Source organism: Poecile atricapillus, chromosome 14 (genome assembly GCF_030490865.1).
Source record: "Poecile atricapillus isolate bPoeAtr1 chromosome 14, bPoeAtr1.hap1, whole genome shotgun sequence".
NCBI classification, from domain to species: Eukaryota; Metazoa; Chordata; class Aves; order Passeriformes; family Paridae; genus Poecile; species Poecile atricapillus.
The window spans coordinates 2339315-2357170 of record NC_081262.1 but is presented as its reverse complement, the minus strand read 5'-3'; the positions used below and the strand labels follow the sequence as shown (position 1 = coordinate 2357170).

General features: G+C 61.7%; 3 protein-coding genes across 4 annotated transcripts in view; 2 read left to right on the top strand and 1 right to left on the bottom strand.

Moving 5' to 3' along the window:
* IGFALS (insulin like growth factor binding protein acid labile subunit) overlaps nucleotides 1-17856 on the top strand; it is a 52333-nt gene that overhangs the window by 3707 nt on the left and 30770 nt on the right. The gene's annotated exons all lie outside the window — the stretch shown is intronic.
* On the bottom strand, nucleotides 80-6568 carry LOC131584616 (basic salivary proline-rich protein 1-like). The gene is made up of 4 exons (XM_058849949.1): nucleotides 6218-6568; nucleotides 3900-4484; nucleotides 3609-3653; nucleotides 80-214 (listed from the first exon to the last, which is right to left on the bottom strand). The coding sequence occupies exons 1-4, from the start codon at nucleotides 6566-6568 to the stop codon at nucleotides 80-82; spliced, it is 1116 nt and encodes a 371-aa protein (XP_058705932.1).
* On the top strand, nucleotides 6542-9033 carry METRN (meteorin, glial cell differentiation regulator). The gene is made up of 4 exons (XM_058849683.1): nucleotides 6542-6652; nucleotides 7569-7990; nucleotides 8097-8156; nucleotides 8717-9033. Exons 1-4 carry the CDS (start codon nucleotides 6567-6569, stop codon nucleotides 9031-9033), a joined length of 885 nt encoding a protein of 294 aa, XP_058705666.1. The 5' UTR covers nucleotides 6542-6566.

The following is a 17856-nucleotide window of genomic DNA, read 5'->3' as shown; positions in this document are numbered from 1 at the left end:
TGCCAGCCAGCCCAGGGAGCTGGGAGCACACGCACACGCGCGTTTGCACACACGCACACGCGTGTCACCAGCCGAGCTGTTAAAGGGACACGGTCACCGGCAGCGAGAATGGAGCGCCTCGGGAAAGCACCGGCATCGGCACCGGGAGAGGCGAGGTGAGGGTGCGGGACACGGGGAATGACGCGGGGGGGAACGGGCAGGGCTGGGCTGGCAGCTGGGTGTGCAGGGAGAGAGGGGTGGTGGGTGGGGGAATGCAGGGGTGGAAGGATGGGGGATGGAGGGGGGATGGAAGGATGGAGGGGGGGATGGAGAGATGGAAGGATGGAAGGAGGGATGGAAAAACGGAGGGAAGAATGGGGAAATGCAGGGAGGGCTGGAGGGATGAAAGGATGAATGGAGAGGTGGAGGGATGGAGAGAAGAATGGAGAGATGAGGATGGAGGGGTTGGGGAGGATGGAGGAGTGAAGAAATGAAGGGAAGAATGGTGAGAGGAAGGGATGGAGAGGTGGAGGAAGAAATGGAAGGATGAAAAGATGGATGGAGGGATTGAGGGAGGGATGGAGGGATGGGTTGGATGGAGAAATGGAGGGAGGGAGGGTTTGAAGGCTGAACGGAAGGATGGATGGACAGACAGATGCTTGCTCTGCCTCTCTCCCCAGCAGGGCACGGCAGGCTGGAGATCCTGGTGCAGATCCTGCTGCAGACCTCGCTTACCCTGGCAGCCACCTCAGGCTCTGCTGGCAGGCCCTGGGGCACAGCGGTGACCCCCCGACCCCGGGGTGCAGCAGGGACCAGGACAGGCCCCTGTGCCCACAGGCTGGGGGGAATCACCTGCCCAAGCCACGTCTGGCACTGTCACCTGCTGAGGGTTGTCCCATTGCTGTCCCCCATTTCCCAGCACCCCCAGCTCAGCACCCACCCAACACCCCCAGTTTGGACCCCGCTTCACCACTGCTCCCCAGACTGGAGGGAACTGGTCAGCAGCCACATTTAACCCCTTCCCCTCTGCCTTCCCCATGTGAGCAGCAGGTCCAGCTCTGCCACTGCTGGCCCTGGGGAGGCTGAGGGAGCTGCCTGGACCCGGCGCCTGGCTCCTGCTTCCATTATTTATAAGGCAGGTTGGGTTTCACACCGGCAGCTGGGAGGGGGTTTGGGGGAGGAGACTGCACACACAACTCACACTCACACTCACACTCACACTCACATCCTCATCACACCCTGCCCAGTGGGTGACAAATGCAGGAGAAGGTGCTGGAGGGGACAGGGGCTGCAGGGATGTGTGGATCCATGGCCTCATCCATGGCCTGAGGAAGTGCAGCTCCTTCTCCCCACAGCCCCTCGTCAGTGCCCTGTCCCCAGTGATGCCTGGGCCCCAGGGAGGTTCTGGCAGAACTGACCAGGAGGCAGCCTGGGAGCAGAGATCATGGTCCAGCCCTTCCTTGGGGGTGGAGGCAGAGCAGGCCAAGTGCCACTGGGGGTGGCAGGCACTGGGAGGCAGTGGGACCCTGGATGGTCCTTGGTGTCCCCTTGGTCTCGGCACAGGCCCGTTGTCACTAACCCCTGCCACCTCCAGGACTCAGAGGGGACAATTTGTTGTGGCCCCACATCCTGGAGACATTTTCATGCCAAGAAGGCTGAAAACTCCCTCAACAGGAGGAGTCCCTGGGCAAGAGGAGACTCCATGTGTGTGTGTGTCCCTGGGGAAGGGGACACAGGCTGTCCCTGGGTGCCTGGTGTGGGGTGCTGGTCACCCCACTTCACCCTGCAGCCACAGGTCACCATCACAAGCCTCCCGAGCCCCCTGCTCCATGGGGTCTGTCCCGTGAACGCCAGGAGGGTGGTGGCCAGTGTCCCCACTCTGAGGCCAGGCCAGCAGCTGAGAGCCAAGCGACACAGCTCCTGCAGCCTCTGCTCCCATCCCATCCCATCCCATCCCATCCCATCCCATCCCATCCCATCCCATCCCATCCCATCCCATCCCATCCCATCCCATCCCATCCCATCCCATCCCATCCCATCCCATCCCATCCCAGCACCCCGAGGATGCTGGAGCTCGCACCCAGCCTGTCCCCACGGCTCTGGGAGCCTGGGCAGAGCCATCCCGGTGCAGCTGGAGCATCCCCGGCGGGGCCGGAGCGGCGGTGGCCGAGCTGGACCGCAGTGCGCCGGGGGCCGTCGCCGCAGCAACCGCCGTCGCCTAGCGCCGCTGTCTCCCGGTAACCCGTCGCCTAGCAATGGGGGATTTTTCACAGCTCGGGATGAAGAGTTGAAAGTTATTTTTAGCCCGGGTTGTGAATCAATAGGCAGCTCCATTCGCTGCCCCGCAGGATGCACGAGGGGGGGCCCGGGGGCGAGGATGGGGTAGCAGGGGGGGTCTGTCCAGCCTGGGTCACCCTGGGGACCCCCAGTGCTCAGCCCCTTTTGTGCTGACCCCAGGGCTCAGAGCTCCTCCCTGCCGAGGATCTGATTCCCCCTCAGGTCCCCCCGATCCACGTGAGGGTGGGAGAGGACATGGGGACTTTCAGGTTTCTGTGGGGACCCCCACAGAGCCATGGGGATGGTCACGCTGCTGCGGGGAGCCTCTTCTCACTCTGGGAACCCTCGTCCTGTTGTGGGGACTCTCGACCAGCCAAGAGGACTCTCCTGCAGCTGCTGGGAGCCCCATCCTTTTGTGGGAACCTTCTCCCACTAGTGTGGACCTGCACCTTGCCACGGTGACTCCACCTGGCCATGGGACCCCCTCCTCTCCATGTGGACCCCCTCCTCTCCATGTGGACCCCATCTTTGCTTTTGGGGATCCCCACCTTGCTGTTGGGACCCTTGCCCTGCCTTGGGGACCCTCACCCGTGCATCCCCTCCAGAGCTCCCCAAGCCTTTCCAGGGCACATTCCCACTCTCAGGGACACCAGCCCGGGGTTCTGGATGAGAGGGGACACTGAGAGGGGACAGACCCTGCTGAGTTCCATGGAGAGGAGCTCGGGTTATCCCTGCAGATCCCCAGGGATGGGCTGGGAGCTGAGCTGAGGCTCCTGAGATATTTTTTAAAGACAAGGTGGGTGCCTCCCACAGCCGCAGCTCCTTTGGGTGCTCAGCTGGGCGGGAGAGCTCCCCACGCAGCCCAGGGGGATGGGGAGCTGGATGGGGACAGGCTCTGAGCAGCCCTCCAAGGTCCCTGCTGCCCCGAATCCCCCTTTTGCCTTTCCAGGAGGCTGCTCCTAGCCTGGAGCACCCCTGCCCATGCCAGAGCCACCCCAGAAGGACATTTTGTGGCAGCATTGATGTCCCAGGGACCTGACAGAAACTTCGGGAGTAGGGGGAGCTGCCCAGGAAAGAAAAAACTTCGGGGTGACCCAGCAGGAAGAGACAGGATCTCCAAAACCCTGATCCGAAATCCTTCCAAAATGAAGCAGACAGGGCCCTCCTGCCACTGAGCACGGAGAGCTCGGTGAGTGGCAGATGGGTCTGGGACAGAACAGTCCTGGGTGAGTCAGAGCAGATCCAGAGGGGACATGGAAATGGTCAGGGGGCTGGAAGAACCTCTCTTGGGAAAGGCTGGGAGAGCTGGGGCCATCCAGCCTGGAGGAAACCTTCTGGCATCCTGGGGATACCTCAGGGATCTTGGAAGAGCGACAGAGAGAGGCTTTCTCCAGGGACTGTAGACAGAAGAAGGGGGAACAGTTTTCAGCTGGAAAAGGGTGCGTTTAGATTGGATAAAAGGAGGAAACGCCTTGTGGGGGAGGCGCTGAGGAGCTGGAGGAGCTGTGGGTGTCCCACGGGGCCGGAGCAGCCCGGCCTGCTGTGAGATGTCCCTGCCCAGGGCAGGGGCGGCACCGGGTGCTCTTCGAAGGTTCTGTTGGATGAGTTGAAGTTCTGTGGGACGTGTTTATCCCCAGCCCCACCGAGCCCCCCGCGGGTCCCCTGGCCCGGGGGTGGCGGTTCCCGGCCGCCGTGCCCGCGGTCACCAGAGGGCACTGCGAGCCCGAGCATCCCGGAGCACCGAGGGGCCGAGCGGGAGCCCCGAGCGGCTCCGGACACTCAGCAGGGGCCGGGGGCTTCAGGGAGCTCCCGGGGGCGGGGGGCACTCGGACCCCCCCGGTCCTCCCCAGTCCCACGGGGACAACGCCAGGAGGGGGTGGCCAGGGGACACGGCCACGCTGGGGACACGGCCAGGGGAGGGCCACCAGACAGAGCTCCGGGCACGGCTGGCTTCTCCGAGGGTGTCCGGAGGTGCTCAGCCCCAAGGGGTTATCCGGAGGTCTGAAGCGATTGCGGGGTGCTGCGGGAGCTGTGCCCTGTCCCGGCTCAGCCCCAGCTCCGGTGGCTGCTCTAAAGGGGCTCCGGGACCCCCCGATGGCCATGCCCCGAATGCGGGGGTGCCCCGAATGCGGGGATGCCCACATGGTGTGGAGGGAGGGAAGCCAGGGCTGGTGGTCCAGCTGGGGCCGAGGTTTCTCCAGTAACACCCAGTTAAGGTGGGCCGGGGGCTGTGGAGGGGGCCAGGGGTGCAGCCTCACCCCGGGGCCCTGGCATTAAGGCAGCCACTGCCATGTGCCTGCGGGGACTGTGGCACCGTGTCCCAGCTCCCCGCACCCTGGGGTGTCCCCAGGGAACATCCCCGCAGGGTGCTGAGCACCCCACCCGGCACGGGATCAGTCTCCGTGGGGAGAGGTCCTTGCGCGGGGACACCGGTGCCTGGTGTCACCTCTGGTGCCACCCCTCCCCTGGCTGCCACCTCGCCCCTGGGCACCCGGCCAAAGCCATTCCTGGGGTCCCCTGGCTGGTTTCCCTGCCCAGCTCCGAGCCCAGCAGGCTCCACATCCTCACTGTGTCCCCGGCTCGGCCCTGGGACCGTGTCCCCCCCAGGGCCGGGGTCACTGTGACCCTCCTGGGCACAGCCAGACCCTCGACCCAGCCAAACCCCACACGGCAGCTGGTGGGCTCAGCACGAGGGCCAGCGGGCAGAGAGCCGCCCACCGCGACCCCCACCCCAGCCCCCCAACACCCCGACATCCCGACCCGCTCCACCTTAACCCACAGCCCCTCCGGCCCCTCATTTTCCACGGATTCCAGCAGCATGACTTCTTTCAGCATCATTTCATGGCCGGAGGGCTGTGAATCCTCCTCTCCCCGCCTGCCTCCCCCCTCCCCTTCCCCTCTTTCTTCCCACCATCCCAATTTACAATCCCTCATTTCCATTCCGCTCCACCCTCTGGCCGGGGACTTTGTTCCCGGCCTGTATCATCCCATCCCAATTGTTCCGTGTTTATTTCAAACATTTTGGCGGGCTGTCACTGGATGGAAACTTAATTAATGGTGGGGTCTGTAGTGGTGGCACAATAGCGGCTGGAAGGGAGGGGGTGGAAAGAAATGCCCAGCTTTGGAGGGGGAGAATTGGGGGTTCGGAAGTGCGTGACCCCCGTGTCGGGCCCGGCTCCACGTGCCGGGGCTCCCCTGGTTGGAAAAGTGTCTCGGCGGGGATGGGGACGCTGCTGGTGATGGGGGGAGGTTATAAAGAGGTTGGGGAGGGTGTAACTTTTGGGGTACGCAGTTCTGGGGGGTGTAAAGCAGGGGGCTGTAGCCTGGGGTGTCCATAGTGTGGGGTGTGCATAGCCTGGGTTGCCTGGGCTGTGTTTGGGTTGGGTTGTGCAGGGGTTGGGGGTGAGCATAAATTGGGGTGTGTAGAGCCTGGGGTGCAGGGAAGCCGTGGTGTGTGTAACTCAGGGCTGGGGTGTGTGTAACTCTCGGGGTACACAGTTCTGGGGGGTTATGTAAACCAGGGGGGCTGTGGGGTGTGCACAGATTGGGGTGTACCCAGCCTGGTGTGCTTGTAGCCCCACACGTGCATGGCTTGGGGTGTACACGACCGTGGGGTGAATATCCTGGTGTGTTCCCGGCCTGGGGTGTGTGCAGGTCTTGGGGTGCACAGTTCTGGGGGGGTTCATAAACCAGAAGGGTGCAATCGGGGTGTTCATAGCCTGGACTATGCCTGTGGCCCGGCTGTGCATAGACAGGGCTGGCTGCAGCCTGGGGTGTGCAAATTCGGGGTGTACCTGGCTTGGGGTGTGTACAGCCAGGGGTGTGAGCACAGTTTGGAGTGTGCACAGTTGGGGTGAGCAGTTTGGGGTGTGCACAGTTTGGAGTGTGCACAGTTGGGGTGTCCCGGGGTGTTGTAGAGGCGGCTGTGACCAGCCATGGGCCTACAGAATTCAGGGTGCACCTTCGGGGGGGCGGATCTGGAACCTGGGGTACCCCAGCCTTGCTCTGGGTCCCGTTCCCTGGCTCGGCCGTGTCCCCGCCCGGTGTCCCCCTGTGCCGCGGGGCGCGGAGAAGCCCCGGGGGGCTCCGGGGATGCCGCTGCGGTGGATGCCGGTGCCCCCGGCGGTGGGGAGGGGGCTTTGGGGGCGGCTCCCGTGCCCGCCCCTCCGCCGCCATTGGCGGAAAGTTCGGGGCGCGACGCGGGGTGGCGGCCGCGCTCCCCCGTCCCCGCCGCCCCGGCCCCGCTGCGGGCAGCGCTGCGGGCAGGGCCGGGCCGGGCCGGGCCGCCCGGGGCCGCCGCGGGCGCGGCCATGTGGGCGCTGCGGGCTCTGTGCCTGGCCGGGCTGGGGGCGGCCATCGGCGGCGGGGCGGCCGATCAGTGCAGCTGGAGGGGCAGGTAGGCACCGGGAACACCGGGAACACCGCACCGGGAGGGCGGGGGTGGCACACGGGGGTCCCCGGCTCGCAGCCCCCGGGGAGCTCCCGCCACCCGGGCAGGTTCATAGGGGAAGGGGAATCTTCTCTCCCCGCCCTCCCGCCCCATCCTCAGGGCTGACCCCCCCCTCCCGCATCCATGGGGAGGGTACGGGTGGGATGCTGGGAACCTGCGCCTGCCTCAGTTTCCCCACTCCTGGGTGCGGGTCCCCCCCGGCTTTGAGGGATGCTGGTCCCCCCGCGGGACTCCTCGCCTCTCCGGGACCCCTTCCCCGAGGGCCCCCAGCCGTGAAACCCATCCCCGTGGTCGGCGGGACCCCCAGCCCCCGGCAGGGCCCAAAGCATCGCCCGAAGGCGCCGGACTCCGAACAAAGAACCGGGGCCCGCCAGGAGGGGCTGCCCCACGAGGGGGGGCGTGAGGGGACACGGGGACCACGCAGCCACCAGAGTCCTGTCAGGGACAAAGCAGCCCCCGGCTGTCCCTGCTCCCCCCAGGCTGGGCTCCAGGAGTGTCCCCCCACAAAGCCGCGGGAAAGAAGCGGCTCCAGGCACCCCGCACCAGAGGGGGACCCCGGCATCCACTGGGGATCCCCGAAGTGGGAACAGTGACCCCGAGGTCACTCCGGGGGTGGTTTGGGAGCCCACACTGGGTGTGAAGGGGGCTGTGCTGCTGAGCCCCCCTCCTCTTAGCTCCTCCCAAAAGGTGCTGGGGGACACAAGCACCCCAAAATGATGCGGTTGAACCCCAAGTCATTGAGGGTTCGGTGCTGTTCCTGCCTGTGACCTATGGAGGGGCTGCTGGGGAGTGCAGGGTGCTGACGGGCTGGGGGACACGGGCTGGGGGGTCCCCTGAGGCTGAGCAGGCTCTGTGCCCCCAGCGGGCTGTCACAGGAGGCTGGCAGCGTGGAGCAGCTGTCCCTGCACTGTGCCGAGGGCTCGCTGGAATGGCTCTACCCCACGGGGGCCCTTCGCCTGCGCCTGGCCCCCCGCCTGCCCCCCACCAGCGCCGCCGTCAAGGGCGGGAGCCCCCCACACGTCACCGCCTGCATCAAACCCACCGGGACCTTCCGGGGGGCTCAGCTCTACCTGGAGAGGGAGGGGGTGCTGGAGCTGCTGCTGCCAGAAGCCCCCCGGCCCCGCGCCCGCTGCTTCAGCTGGCTGCCCCAGGAGAAGGTGGCTCTGTTCCTGCAGGCCACCCCGCACCCCGACATCAGCCGCCGCATCGCCGCCTTCCGCTACGAGCTGCGGGGGGACTGGCTGGCCCGCCCGGCGCTGCCCGCAGCCAGCCTCGGAGCCGAAGGTGAGCGCCTCACCCTGCCTCAGTTTCCCCTTCCCCTGGCGGGGTGAGGAGGGGCCGGTGGGGGTGGTGTCCCCGGGGTGGTGACAGGCTGTGCTCGGCCCCGCAGGTGCGTGCCGGCCGTGCAATGACACCGAGATCCTGATGGCCATTTGCACTAGTGACTTTGGTGAGTGCGGCCCCCGGGGCCGGGAGTGGCACCACAGGTGACACCGGGACACCTGGAGGGGCTGGCCTGGGCTGTGGAGGGAACTAATGGGAATGGGGAATAGGGATGGGGATGGGGATGGGAATGGGGGATAGGGATGGGGATGGGGAATGGGAATGGGAATGGGAATGGAGATGGGGATGGGGAATGGGATGGGAATGGAATGGGAACGGGGATGGGAATGGGAATAGGGTTGGAGATCGGGATGGGAATGGAGATGGAGATGGAGATGGGGATGAAGACGGGGACTGGGATGGAGATGGAGATAGGAACAGGAGTGGGAATGAGACATGAATGGAGGTGGGGATAAGGATGGGAATGAGAATGCAAGTGGGGACAGGGACTGGGATGGGAACCCAGATGGGGATGGGAATGTGGGTGGGGCTGGAAATGCAGATGAGGATGGGAATGGGAATGTGCATGGGGACAATGATGGAGATGGGGATGGGGACAAGAATGGGGATGTGGGTGGCAATGGGGCCAGGGCCATACTGACACCCCTCCCTGCCTTCCCCCCTCAGTGATCCGCGGCAGCATCAGGAGCGTCTCCAACGATGCAGAGCTGCAGGAATCCATCATCGGGGTGAGCGCCACCCGCATCCACCGCCAGAAATTCCCGCTTTTCCAGGCGGGCGGGCGGCCGGGGCGGCCGGTGGGCAGCATCCGCACCCCGCTGCGCTGCGGGGTCAAGCCGGGCCCCGGCACCTTCCTGTTCACGGGGTGGCTGCACTTCGGGGAGGCCTGGCTGAGCTGCGCTCCCCGCTACCGGGACTTCCAGCGCATCTACGAGGGGGCCCAGCGCACACGCCAGAACCCCTGCGAGTTCCCCGTGGACTGAGCGGCTCCGGGAGCGCAGCCCCAGCCCCGCGGGCGCTGGGGGACCACGGTCCTGCCGTCACCGAGAGCATCCCCGGGGACACGGGAACGGTGCCCAAAGGGAGGGTGGCACGTCGGGCCTTGCCACGTAGCCAGGCTGTGGCAGCACCCGCCGGCAGGCTGGGGGGTTCTGGGAAAATCCTGCTGGAAGGGAAGGGATTTTCTCAGGGCGTGCTTGTCCAGGGTGCCCAGGGAGCTGGCTGGGTGAGGGCTGCAGCAGCACGGGATCGGGGCTCCCAGGGGACTGGGGTGCTGCATGCTCAGGGGATGCTGTGGGGCACAGTGGGTCTGGCACCAGGGGGGCAGCCGGACCCCCAGAGCCTGGCAGAGCTCGGGGGCGGGTGGCTGTGGTGGCCGGTCCAGGAACACGGTGGGCACAGAAGGGACTGGAAGGACCAGGAGATGGATCTGTAAGGTTGGGGGTGGAGTGGGGAGCAGGCAGCTGTGGCCTGGCCCTGGCACGGGCAGGAGCTGCAGGGTGGATGCCGAGGAAGAGGAGCTGGGCTGAAGGGAGCGAGGGGAGTGGTGAGGTGGGAGGAAGGCTGGCGCAGGGAGCAGAGGTGCCCGTGGCACAGCCAGGGCAGGACCAAAGCGCCAAAACAGGAAGGTGCCATGGGAGCAGGGAGAGGTCACCGTGCCACCCGTCCCTGCCAGGCCTGGGGTGAGCGGGGCAGGCCGTGCCAGCCGCGGGGAATTTTTGACCGTGGGGGTGGGAGGGGCATCGTATGTGCACTAAAGTTATAACGATACCAAATTTGTGACTTCTTTTTTATAAACTAAGCTGTATTTGTAGCGTGTGGCTCCTGATTTTAGCATGCTGAGCAGGACGTTCACTGACAGTGTGTGCCACCTGCTTCCCCCTGTGCCAGCTCCAGCTGTGACCCTGCCTCCCACGGGGCTGGAAACAGCCCTGGATTCTTGGATATCTCTCTGTATGGAGAGGTTTGCTGCTGTTTGCACATCCTGCACCCCAGTGATCCCCAGGATGGGTCACTTTGGGGTCCCTGAGCATCCCTGGGTGTGGGTTAGGGTGGCTCCGCGCTGTCAGGGCCGATTCTCGTCATTGTGCCGGATTGTGCCGCGCCAGCACCGCGGCCCTGCCCGCTCACACCCTGCTGCTTCCCTGGGAATGGTGAGGGGGACAGCACCTCTGGGCAGGGATGGGACGTGGGAATCCTGGATGAGGATGGGAACAGGACCCTCAGTCAGCAAAGGGACACAGGATCCCCAGGCAGGGATGGGACGTGGAAAACCCGGCTGGGGATGGGGCACTGGACCCCCCCCGACATGGGACATGGGACCCCCAGCTGGGAATGGGGCACAGCACCCACAACCAGAGCTTTTCCTCCTCACCTGTGATGCCACAGGGCTCAGCACAGGAAATCTCAGCCCCTGAGCATCCCCCAAAAGCCTTGAGCCCCTCAAACCACCCAAGCAAAGCTCCTGCCACGTCTGCTTGTACTTAACACCTCTCCAACTTTGTTTCAATAACACCTTTTCAAATATCACCAGCCAGGATGAACTGCTGAGTATTTGGTGCCTCTGCTGACCACAATGTGCTTTTCCTTGCCAAAAAAAAAGTTTCCAAAGAATGCTGTGGGCTTTGGAGCATAATTAAATATAAATATCTATATGTGTGTGTGTATAGAATGATCTGGCTGTGATAAGATCCTGGTGGGTTTGATATACAACACATGTTTTCCCTTGAGAAGAGTTTGCTGCTTGCTTGATGCTTTACTGCCAATTTTATACTTGGATATTTTGGTTTTATCCTTTTTCCTGCCGCATTTTGGGGCCGGGCTGGGCTCTGAGGGCAGGATCTGGCCCTGGGGAGGCCAATGCTCCATTCTGGGCACTGGAGGATGCCAGCATCCCCCTGGATTTTGGCAGCAAGCAGGAGCCAAGCGAGGCAGGGGGAAGGGGGAAGGAGTGGGAAACCCAGCGGAGGAGGAAAAATGAAGCTGGAAAAGCAATAAATGAGGTGCAAAGGGAATTGTGCTGCCCACGGCATCCTCTGTATGCACGGGGGTAAATCACGGCTGCTCCGACCCCACCGCAATCCAGCACATTCCTCTCGGCTAAATGACTGCGTTTAACGCACGAAGCATCCGGCACTCTTCTACCCAGCAGCAAAATCTCTTGTTTTTCTTCCAATCTGTTTATTTGGCCAAAGCAGCTCGTTGTGCTGCGGCGGAAAGGGCTGTTACTCTGCTCGTTCTCTGCCACAGAGGGTTTTGGGCTGTTTTTGGTGCCCTCTGCCCCGTGTCAGGTCGGGTCACCCGGCCTCGCTTCCCCCGGCTGTCACTCCCGCGGCGCTGGGCCCCGGCCAGGGCGCTAATGCTTCCTATGGGATCATCCCACGGGATAACTGAGCCTGTGCCTCAGTTTCCCCACTGTGAGATGGGGCTAACAGCCCTTCCCCGTGGCTCAAGGGAACCAGATGGAATCCCAGAGCTCCGGCGTCTCCATCGTTCCAGGACTGGTCATCCGAGCATTTCCCCGAAAGCAGAGTCCAGCCCTGGCCAAGCCAAATTCCTGCCCGGCCTCTTGGCACAGAGCAAGGCCGTGGAGGGTGAAAACACAATGAGACAAACTCCATCCCGGGGAATATTTCCTCCACAGGATGGAAAATGTGGTGTGAGGCAGGACAGGGGAGTGGGGTGGGGACACCGAAGCGGAGCTGGGGGTGTCAGGAGGGGCTCGGGGAGGGGTGACCCTGGTGAAGGGCTGTGGCAGCACCCCGAGAGCACAGGGAAGGCTGGTGGGTGCCCTGGTGGGTGCCCTGGTGCCCACCCAGCACAGCCACAGGGATGATCCAGCCAGACCTGCTCCAAAAGCCCCCCCAGTCACCAACCTGCCCCACACGGGGTGGGGTTTGGGGGAGCCTTGGAGAGCAGTGCCCCAAAACAGCTCCCTCGGTTCAGACGGGCTCGGGGAGCTCCTGGGGTCCCTCATTCCATGGGATCAGCCCCACTGAGGACCCAGGCACCCACACACCCCACATCGGGATCCCTCTGGGGACCGTGGGGCCGTTCAGTAGCAGCGCGGGGATGGCAGAGCGCAGAGCGCCGGCACTGCCGGGTGTCCCCTGTCCCTGTCCCTGTCACACAAAGGGAGTCGCCGTTTCCCGCCATTTCCCCCCTCAGGCCTTCTCCCCCCTCTCCTGCTCCCTTCGCCCTCCTCCTTCCCGGCTCCCGGATAAAAGCCCGAACGCCTGAATCGCGGGGCACAAAGGGGAGGCACAAAGGCGGCCGGGCCCGCTCAGCCCTCCCCGTGGCCCCCGGCACCGAGTGGGGACCCCCAGGGACCCCCGGGCAGCCTGCCCACCCTGCTGCAGCACCCAGGAGCTGCCGTGGGGCACAGGGGTGGCCCTGAGATCAGGGGATCCCCAGTAGGGTCAGGATGATGTTCTTGGGGTTCAGGGATGCTCTATGGGGTCAGGACGAGGTCCCGGAGGTTGAGGATGCCCCATAGGGTTGGACGATGCCCCTGGGACCAGGGACCCCAACAACTCAGGATAAAGCCCCTGGGGCTCAGGGATACCCCAGAGGGTCAGGATGATGCCTGTGGAGTTTGGGGATGCCCCACAAGCTCAGGATGAAGCCCCTGGAGTCCAGGATATCCCAGAGGGTCAGGATGAGGACCTTGGGGCTGGAGAAAGCTCTACCCCACAGCCCTCGGCGAGAGGAGAACCAAAAACCCGATAACTCCGATGACACACACCCCCAACCTCTGGGGGAGCTGCACCCCAAATCCCGGCATCAGGTCTGCTTCCAGCCCCGGCCAGAGCCAAGCCAGCATCATCCCAGCGCAGGGAGGGATGCTGGGGCTGGAGCAGGACCCTGGCCCGCAGCAGGGCCCCCACGGCCCCTCACCCCCGTCCCCGGCTGCCGACAGCTGGTGGGAAGCAGCTTTCCCAGCACATAGCGACAAATTCCTGGCGGTCAGGGCTGCTTTGCAGCCGCCGCGGCCCCGGCGGGGGAAGCTGCCCTGGAAAGAGGAGGATTAAAAGCTCTTTGGCTCCAATGACACATCACGACCGGTCCCCTCGCACGGCCACCTGCTCGTCCCCGCGCTCCGAGATGCTGCGGGCACCCCGGGGCTGGGGCAGGAGGGGATCGGCCACCCCCTTGCTAAATCCCAGGGGCCCAGCAAGGAGGGCTCAGCCCTGCCTGGCTATTGCTCAATTAATTTGCACAGGAGCTGCTGCAGGGACCGACTCATCCCCACGGAGCATCCTCCTCCTCGGCAGCCCCCCGGCCCCCGTGTTCCCCCAGCTCCGATTTCCCTGGATTTTCTGCTTTAACCAGTTCCACCTGCCAGCAAGAAAAAGCAGAAACCGGAAAATCAGGGTGATCCCCGTGACCCCCGATTTGGCTACTCTGGGCTCTTTGGGGCGGCCGGGGAGGGAACAGCCCCGGGATGTATTTTGGGGGCGGCTTCACCTCCCCGCTGGAGCCCCATCGCTCCTCTGGGGAATGTGATTAATGGGGTCTGGTCGTTGTTAAGTCCCTGAGCTGTGTGTTTGGGGGTACAACACGTGGGGTGCGGTGCATCCTCCTCCTGCTCGGTTCCCACGACTCAGGGAGGTGGGAGCAGGAACATTCCTGCCTTTGGTGGCTCCTCTGCAAAGAGGAGCTCTGGGGGGCTGCTGCTGGCCCCAGCTCTGAGCAGTGGGAATCTCACTCCCCAAGTCCTCATCCCTGCACCCCAAAGCCATTCCCAGGATGGGGCTGGGGTCTCTTCTCCGCTGGCAATGGCTCCAGGGACACTGAGGCACGTGATGAGCTTGGTGGTCCTGTGGCAAGCACATGGGGGCCACCAGACCCCCCAGGCTCTCAGGGGACACCCCGATATGGTGCTGGAGGGGGACCCCCAGGAATCCCCACAAATCCTGACCCACGGGCTGAGGAGAGAGCGGGGGGAGGTGACAGCAGTGACATCCCCGGTGACATGTGGCTGCCCTGGCAGGGGGCTGCGGCCCTTTGTGCCCTTCTGTTCCCGCGTCTGGGCTGATTTGGGGGGGCGATAATTGGGGGTGGGCAGGGGCTGCGGGGCCCGGCTGCCCCCCCGCATCAAAACGCCGGGAATTTTCCCACAGTCGCTGCTGCCTCGCAGCAGGAAAACACCGGGCTGAGCAGAACAGCCCCAAACGGGTGTGCACAGCCCCACACGGGTGTGAACAGCTCCAAAACAGCCCCACACGGGTGTGCACAGCCCCCAAACAGCCCCACACGGGTGTGCACAGCCCCCAAACAGCCCCACACGGGTGTGCACAGCCCCAAAACAATCCCACACGGGTGTGCACAGCCCAAAACAGCCCCACACGGGTGTGCACAGCCCCCAACAGCCACAAACGGGTGTGCACAGCCCCAAAACAATCCCACACGCGTATGCACAGCCACAGACCCACACGGGTGTGCACAGCCCCAAAACAGCCCCACACGGGTGTGCACAGCACCAAACAGCCCCACACGGGTGTGCACTGTCCCACAGAAGCACACACAGAGCTGTGTAACAGTGCACACACACAGAGCTGTGTGTAACAGTGCACACACACAGAGCTGTGTAACAGTGCACACACAGAGCTGTGTAACAGTGCACACACAGAGCTGTGTAACAGTGCACACACACAGAGCTGTGTAACAGTGCACACACACAGAGCTGTGTAACAGTGCACACACACAGAGCAGTGTGTAACAGTGCACACACACAGAGCTGTAACAGTGCACACACACAGAGCTGTGTAACAGTGCACACACAGAGCTGTGTGTAACAGTGCACACACACAGAGCTGTGTGTAACAGTGCACACACAGAGCTGTGTGTAACAGTGCACACACACAGAGCTGTGTGTAACAGTGCACACACACAGAGCTGTGTGTAACAGTGCACACACACAGAGCTGTGTAACAGTGCACACACACAGAGCTGTGTAACAGTGCACACACACAGAGCTGTGTGTAACAGTGCACACACACAGAGCTGTGTAACAGTGCACACACAGAGCTGTGTAACAGTGCACACACAGAGCTGTGTGTAACAGTGCACACACAGAGCTGTGTAACAGTGCACACACAGAGCTGTGTAACAGTGCACACACAGAGCTGTGTAACAGTGCACACACAGAGCTGTGTGTAACAGTGCACACACAGAGCTGTGTAACAGTGCACACACAGAGCTGTGTGTAACAGTGCACACACACAGAGCTGTGTAACAGTGCACACACACAGAGCTGTGTAACAGTGCACACACACAGAGCTGTGTGTAACAGTGCACACACACAGAGCTGTGTAACAGTGCACACACACAGAGCTGTGTGTAACAGTGCACACACACAGAGCTGTGTAACAGTGCACACACAGAGCTGTGTAACAGTGCACACACACAGAGCTGTGTGTAACAGTGCACACACACAGAGCTGTGTAACAGTGCACACACACAGAGCTGTGTGTAACAGTGCACACACAGAGCTGTGTGTAACAGTGCACACACAGAGCTGTGTAACAGTGCACACACAGAGCTGTGTAACAGTGCACACACACAGAGCTGTGTAACAGTGCACACACACAGAGCTGTGTAACAGTGCACACACACACAGAGCTGTGTAACAGTGCACACACACAGAGCTGTGTAACAGTGCACACACACAGAGCTGTGTAACAGTGCACACACACAGAGCTGTGTGTAACAGTGCACACACAGAGCTGTGTAACAGTGCACACACACAGAGCTGTGTAACAGTGCACACACACAGAGCTGTGTGTAACAGTGCACACACAGAGCTGTGTGTAACAGTGCACACACACAGAGCTGTGTAACAGTGCACACACAGAGCTGTGTAACAGTGCACACACAGAGCTGTGTAACAGTGCACACACAGAGCTATGTGTAACAGTGCACACACACAGAGCTGTGTGTAACAGTGCACACACACAGAGCTGTGTGTAACAGTGCACACACACAGAGCTGTGTAACAGTGCACACACACAGAGCTGTGTGTAACAGTGCACACACACAGAGCTGTGTAACAGTGCACACACAGAGCTGTGTAACAGTGCACACACAGAGCTGTGTGTAACAGTGCACACACAGAGCTGTGTAACAGTGCACACACACAGAGCTGTGTGTAACAGTGCACACACACAGAGCTGTGTAACAGTGCACACACACAGAGCTGTGTGTAACAGTGCACACACAGAGCTGTGTAACAGTGCACACACACAGAGCTGTGTGTAACAGTGCACACACACAGAGCTGTGTAACAGTGCACACACACAGAGCTGTGTAACAGTGCACACACACAGAGCTGTGTGTAACAGTGCACACACACAGAGCTGTGTGTAACAGTGCACACACACAGAGCTGTGTAACAGTGCACACACACAGAGCTGTGTAACAGTGCACACACAGAGCTGTGTAACAGTGCACACACACAGAGCTGTGTAACAGTGCACACACACAGAGCTGTGTAACAGTGCACACACACAGAGCTGTGTAACAGTGCACACACACAGAGCTGTGTGTAACAGTGCACACACACAGAGCTGTGTAACAGTGCACACACACAGAGCTGTGTGTAACAGTGCACACACACAGAGCTGTGTGTAACAGTGCACACACACAGAGCTGTGTAACAGTGCACACACACAGAGCTGTGTGTAACAGTGCACACACACAGAGCTGTGTAACAGTGCACACACAGAGCTGTGTAACAGTGCACACACACAGAGCTGTGTAACAGTGCACACACAGAGCTGTGTAACAGTGCACACACACAGAGCTGTGTAACAGTGCACACACAGAGCTGTGTAACAGTGCACACACACAGAGCTGTGTAACAGTGCACACACACAGAGCTGTGTAACAGTGCACACACAGAGCTGTGTGTAACAGTGCACACACACAGAGCTGTGTGTAACAGTGCACACACACAGAGCTGTGTAACAGTGCACACACACAGAGCTGTGTAACAGTGCACACACACAGAGCTGTGTGTAACAGTGCACACACACAGAGCTGTGTAACAGTGCACACACACAGAGCTGTGTGTAACAGTGCACACACACAGAGCTGTGTAACAGTGCACACACAGAGCTGTGTGTAACAGTGCACACACACAGAGCTGTGTAACAGTGCACACACACAGAGCTGTGTGTAACAGTGCACACACACAGAGCTGTGTAACAGTGCACACACACAGAGCTGTGTGTAACAGTGCACACACACAGAGCTGTGTAACAGTGCACACACACAGAGCTGTGTGTAACAGTGCACACACAGAGCTGTGTAACAGTGCACACACACAGAGCTCTGTAACAGTGCACACACACAGAGCTCTGTAACAGTGCACACACAGAGCTGTGTGTAACAGTGCACACACAGAGCTGTGTAACAGTGCACACACACAGAGCTGTGTAACAGTGCACACACACAGAGCTGTGTGTAACAGAGCACACACACAGAGCTGTGTGTAACAGTGCACACACTCAGAGCTGTGTGTAACAGTGCACACACAGAGCTGTGTAACAGTGCACACACAGAGCTGTGTAACAGTGCACACACACAGAGCTGTGTAACAGTGCACACACAGAGCTGTGTAACAGTGCACACACACAGAGCTGTGTGTAACAGTGCACACACAGAGCTGTGTGTAACAGTGCACACACACAGAGCTGTGTGTAACAGTGCACACACACAGAGCTGTGTAACAGTGCACACACACAGAGCTGTGTAACAGTGCACACACACAGAGCTGTGTGTAACAGTGCACACACAGAGCTGTG

Coding starts and splice junctions, on each gene's coding strand:
- METRN (XM_058849683.1), top strand. CDS start 6,567: ATGTGGGCGCTGCGGGCTCTGTGCCTGGCCGGGCTGGGGGCGGCCATC. Junction 6,653..7,568: donor CAGTGCAGCTGGAGGGGCAG/GTAGGCACCGGG, acceptor CTGTGCCCCCAG/CGGGCTGTCACAGGAGGCTG. Junction 8,157..8,716: donor CATTTGCACTAGTGACTTTG/GTGAGTGCGGCC, acceptor TTCCCCCCTCAG/TGATCCGCGGCAGCATCAGG.
- LOC131584616 (XM_058849949.1), bottom strand. CDS start 6,568: ATGGCCGCGCCCGCGGCGGCCCCGGGCGGCCCGGCCCGGCCCGGCCCT. Junction 4,485..6,217: donor CCAGATCCGCCCCCCCGAAG/GTGCACCCTGAA, acceptor CCCCCTCCACAG/CCCCCGGCCCACCTTAACTG. Junction 215..3,608: donor GCTCTTCCAAGATCCCTGAG/GTATCCCCAGGA, acceptor CTGCACACCCAG/CTGCCAGCCCAGCCCTGCCC.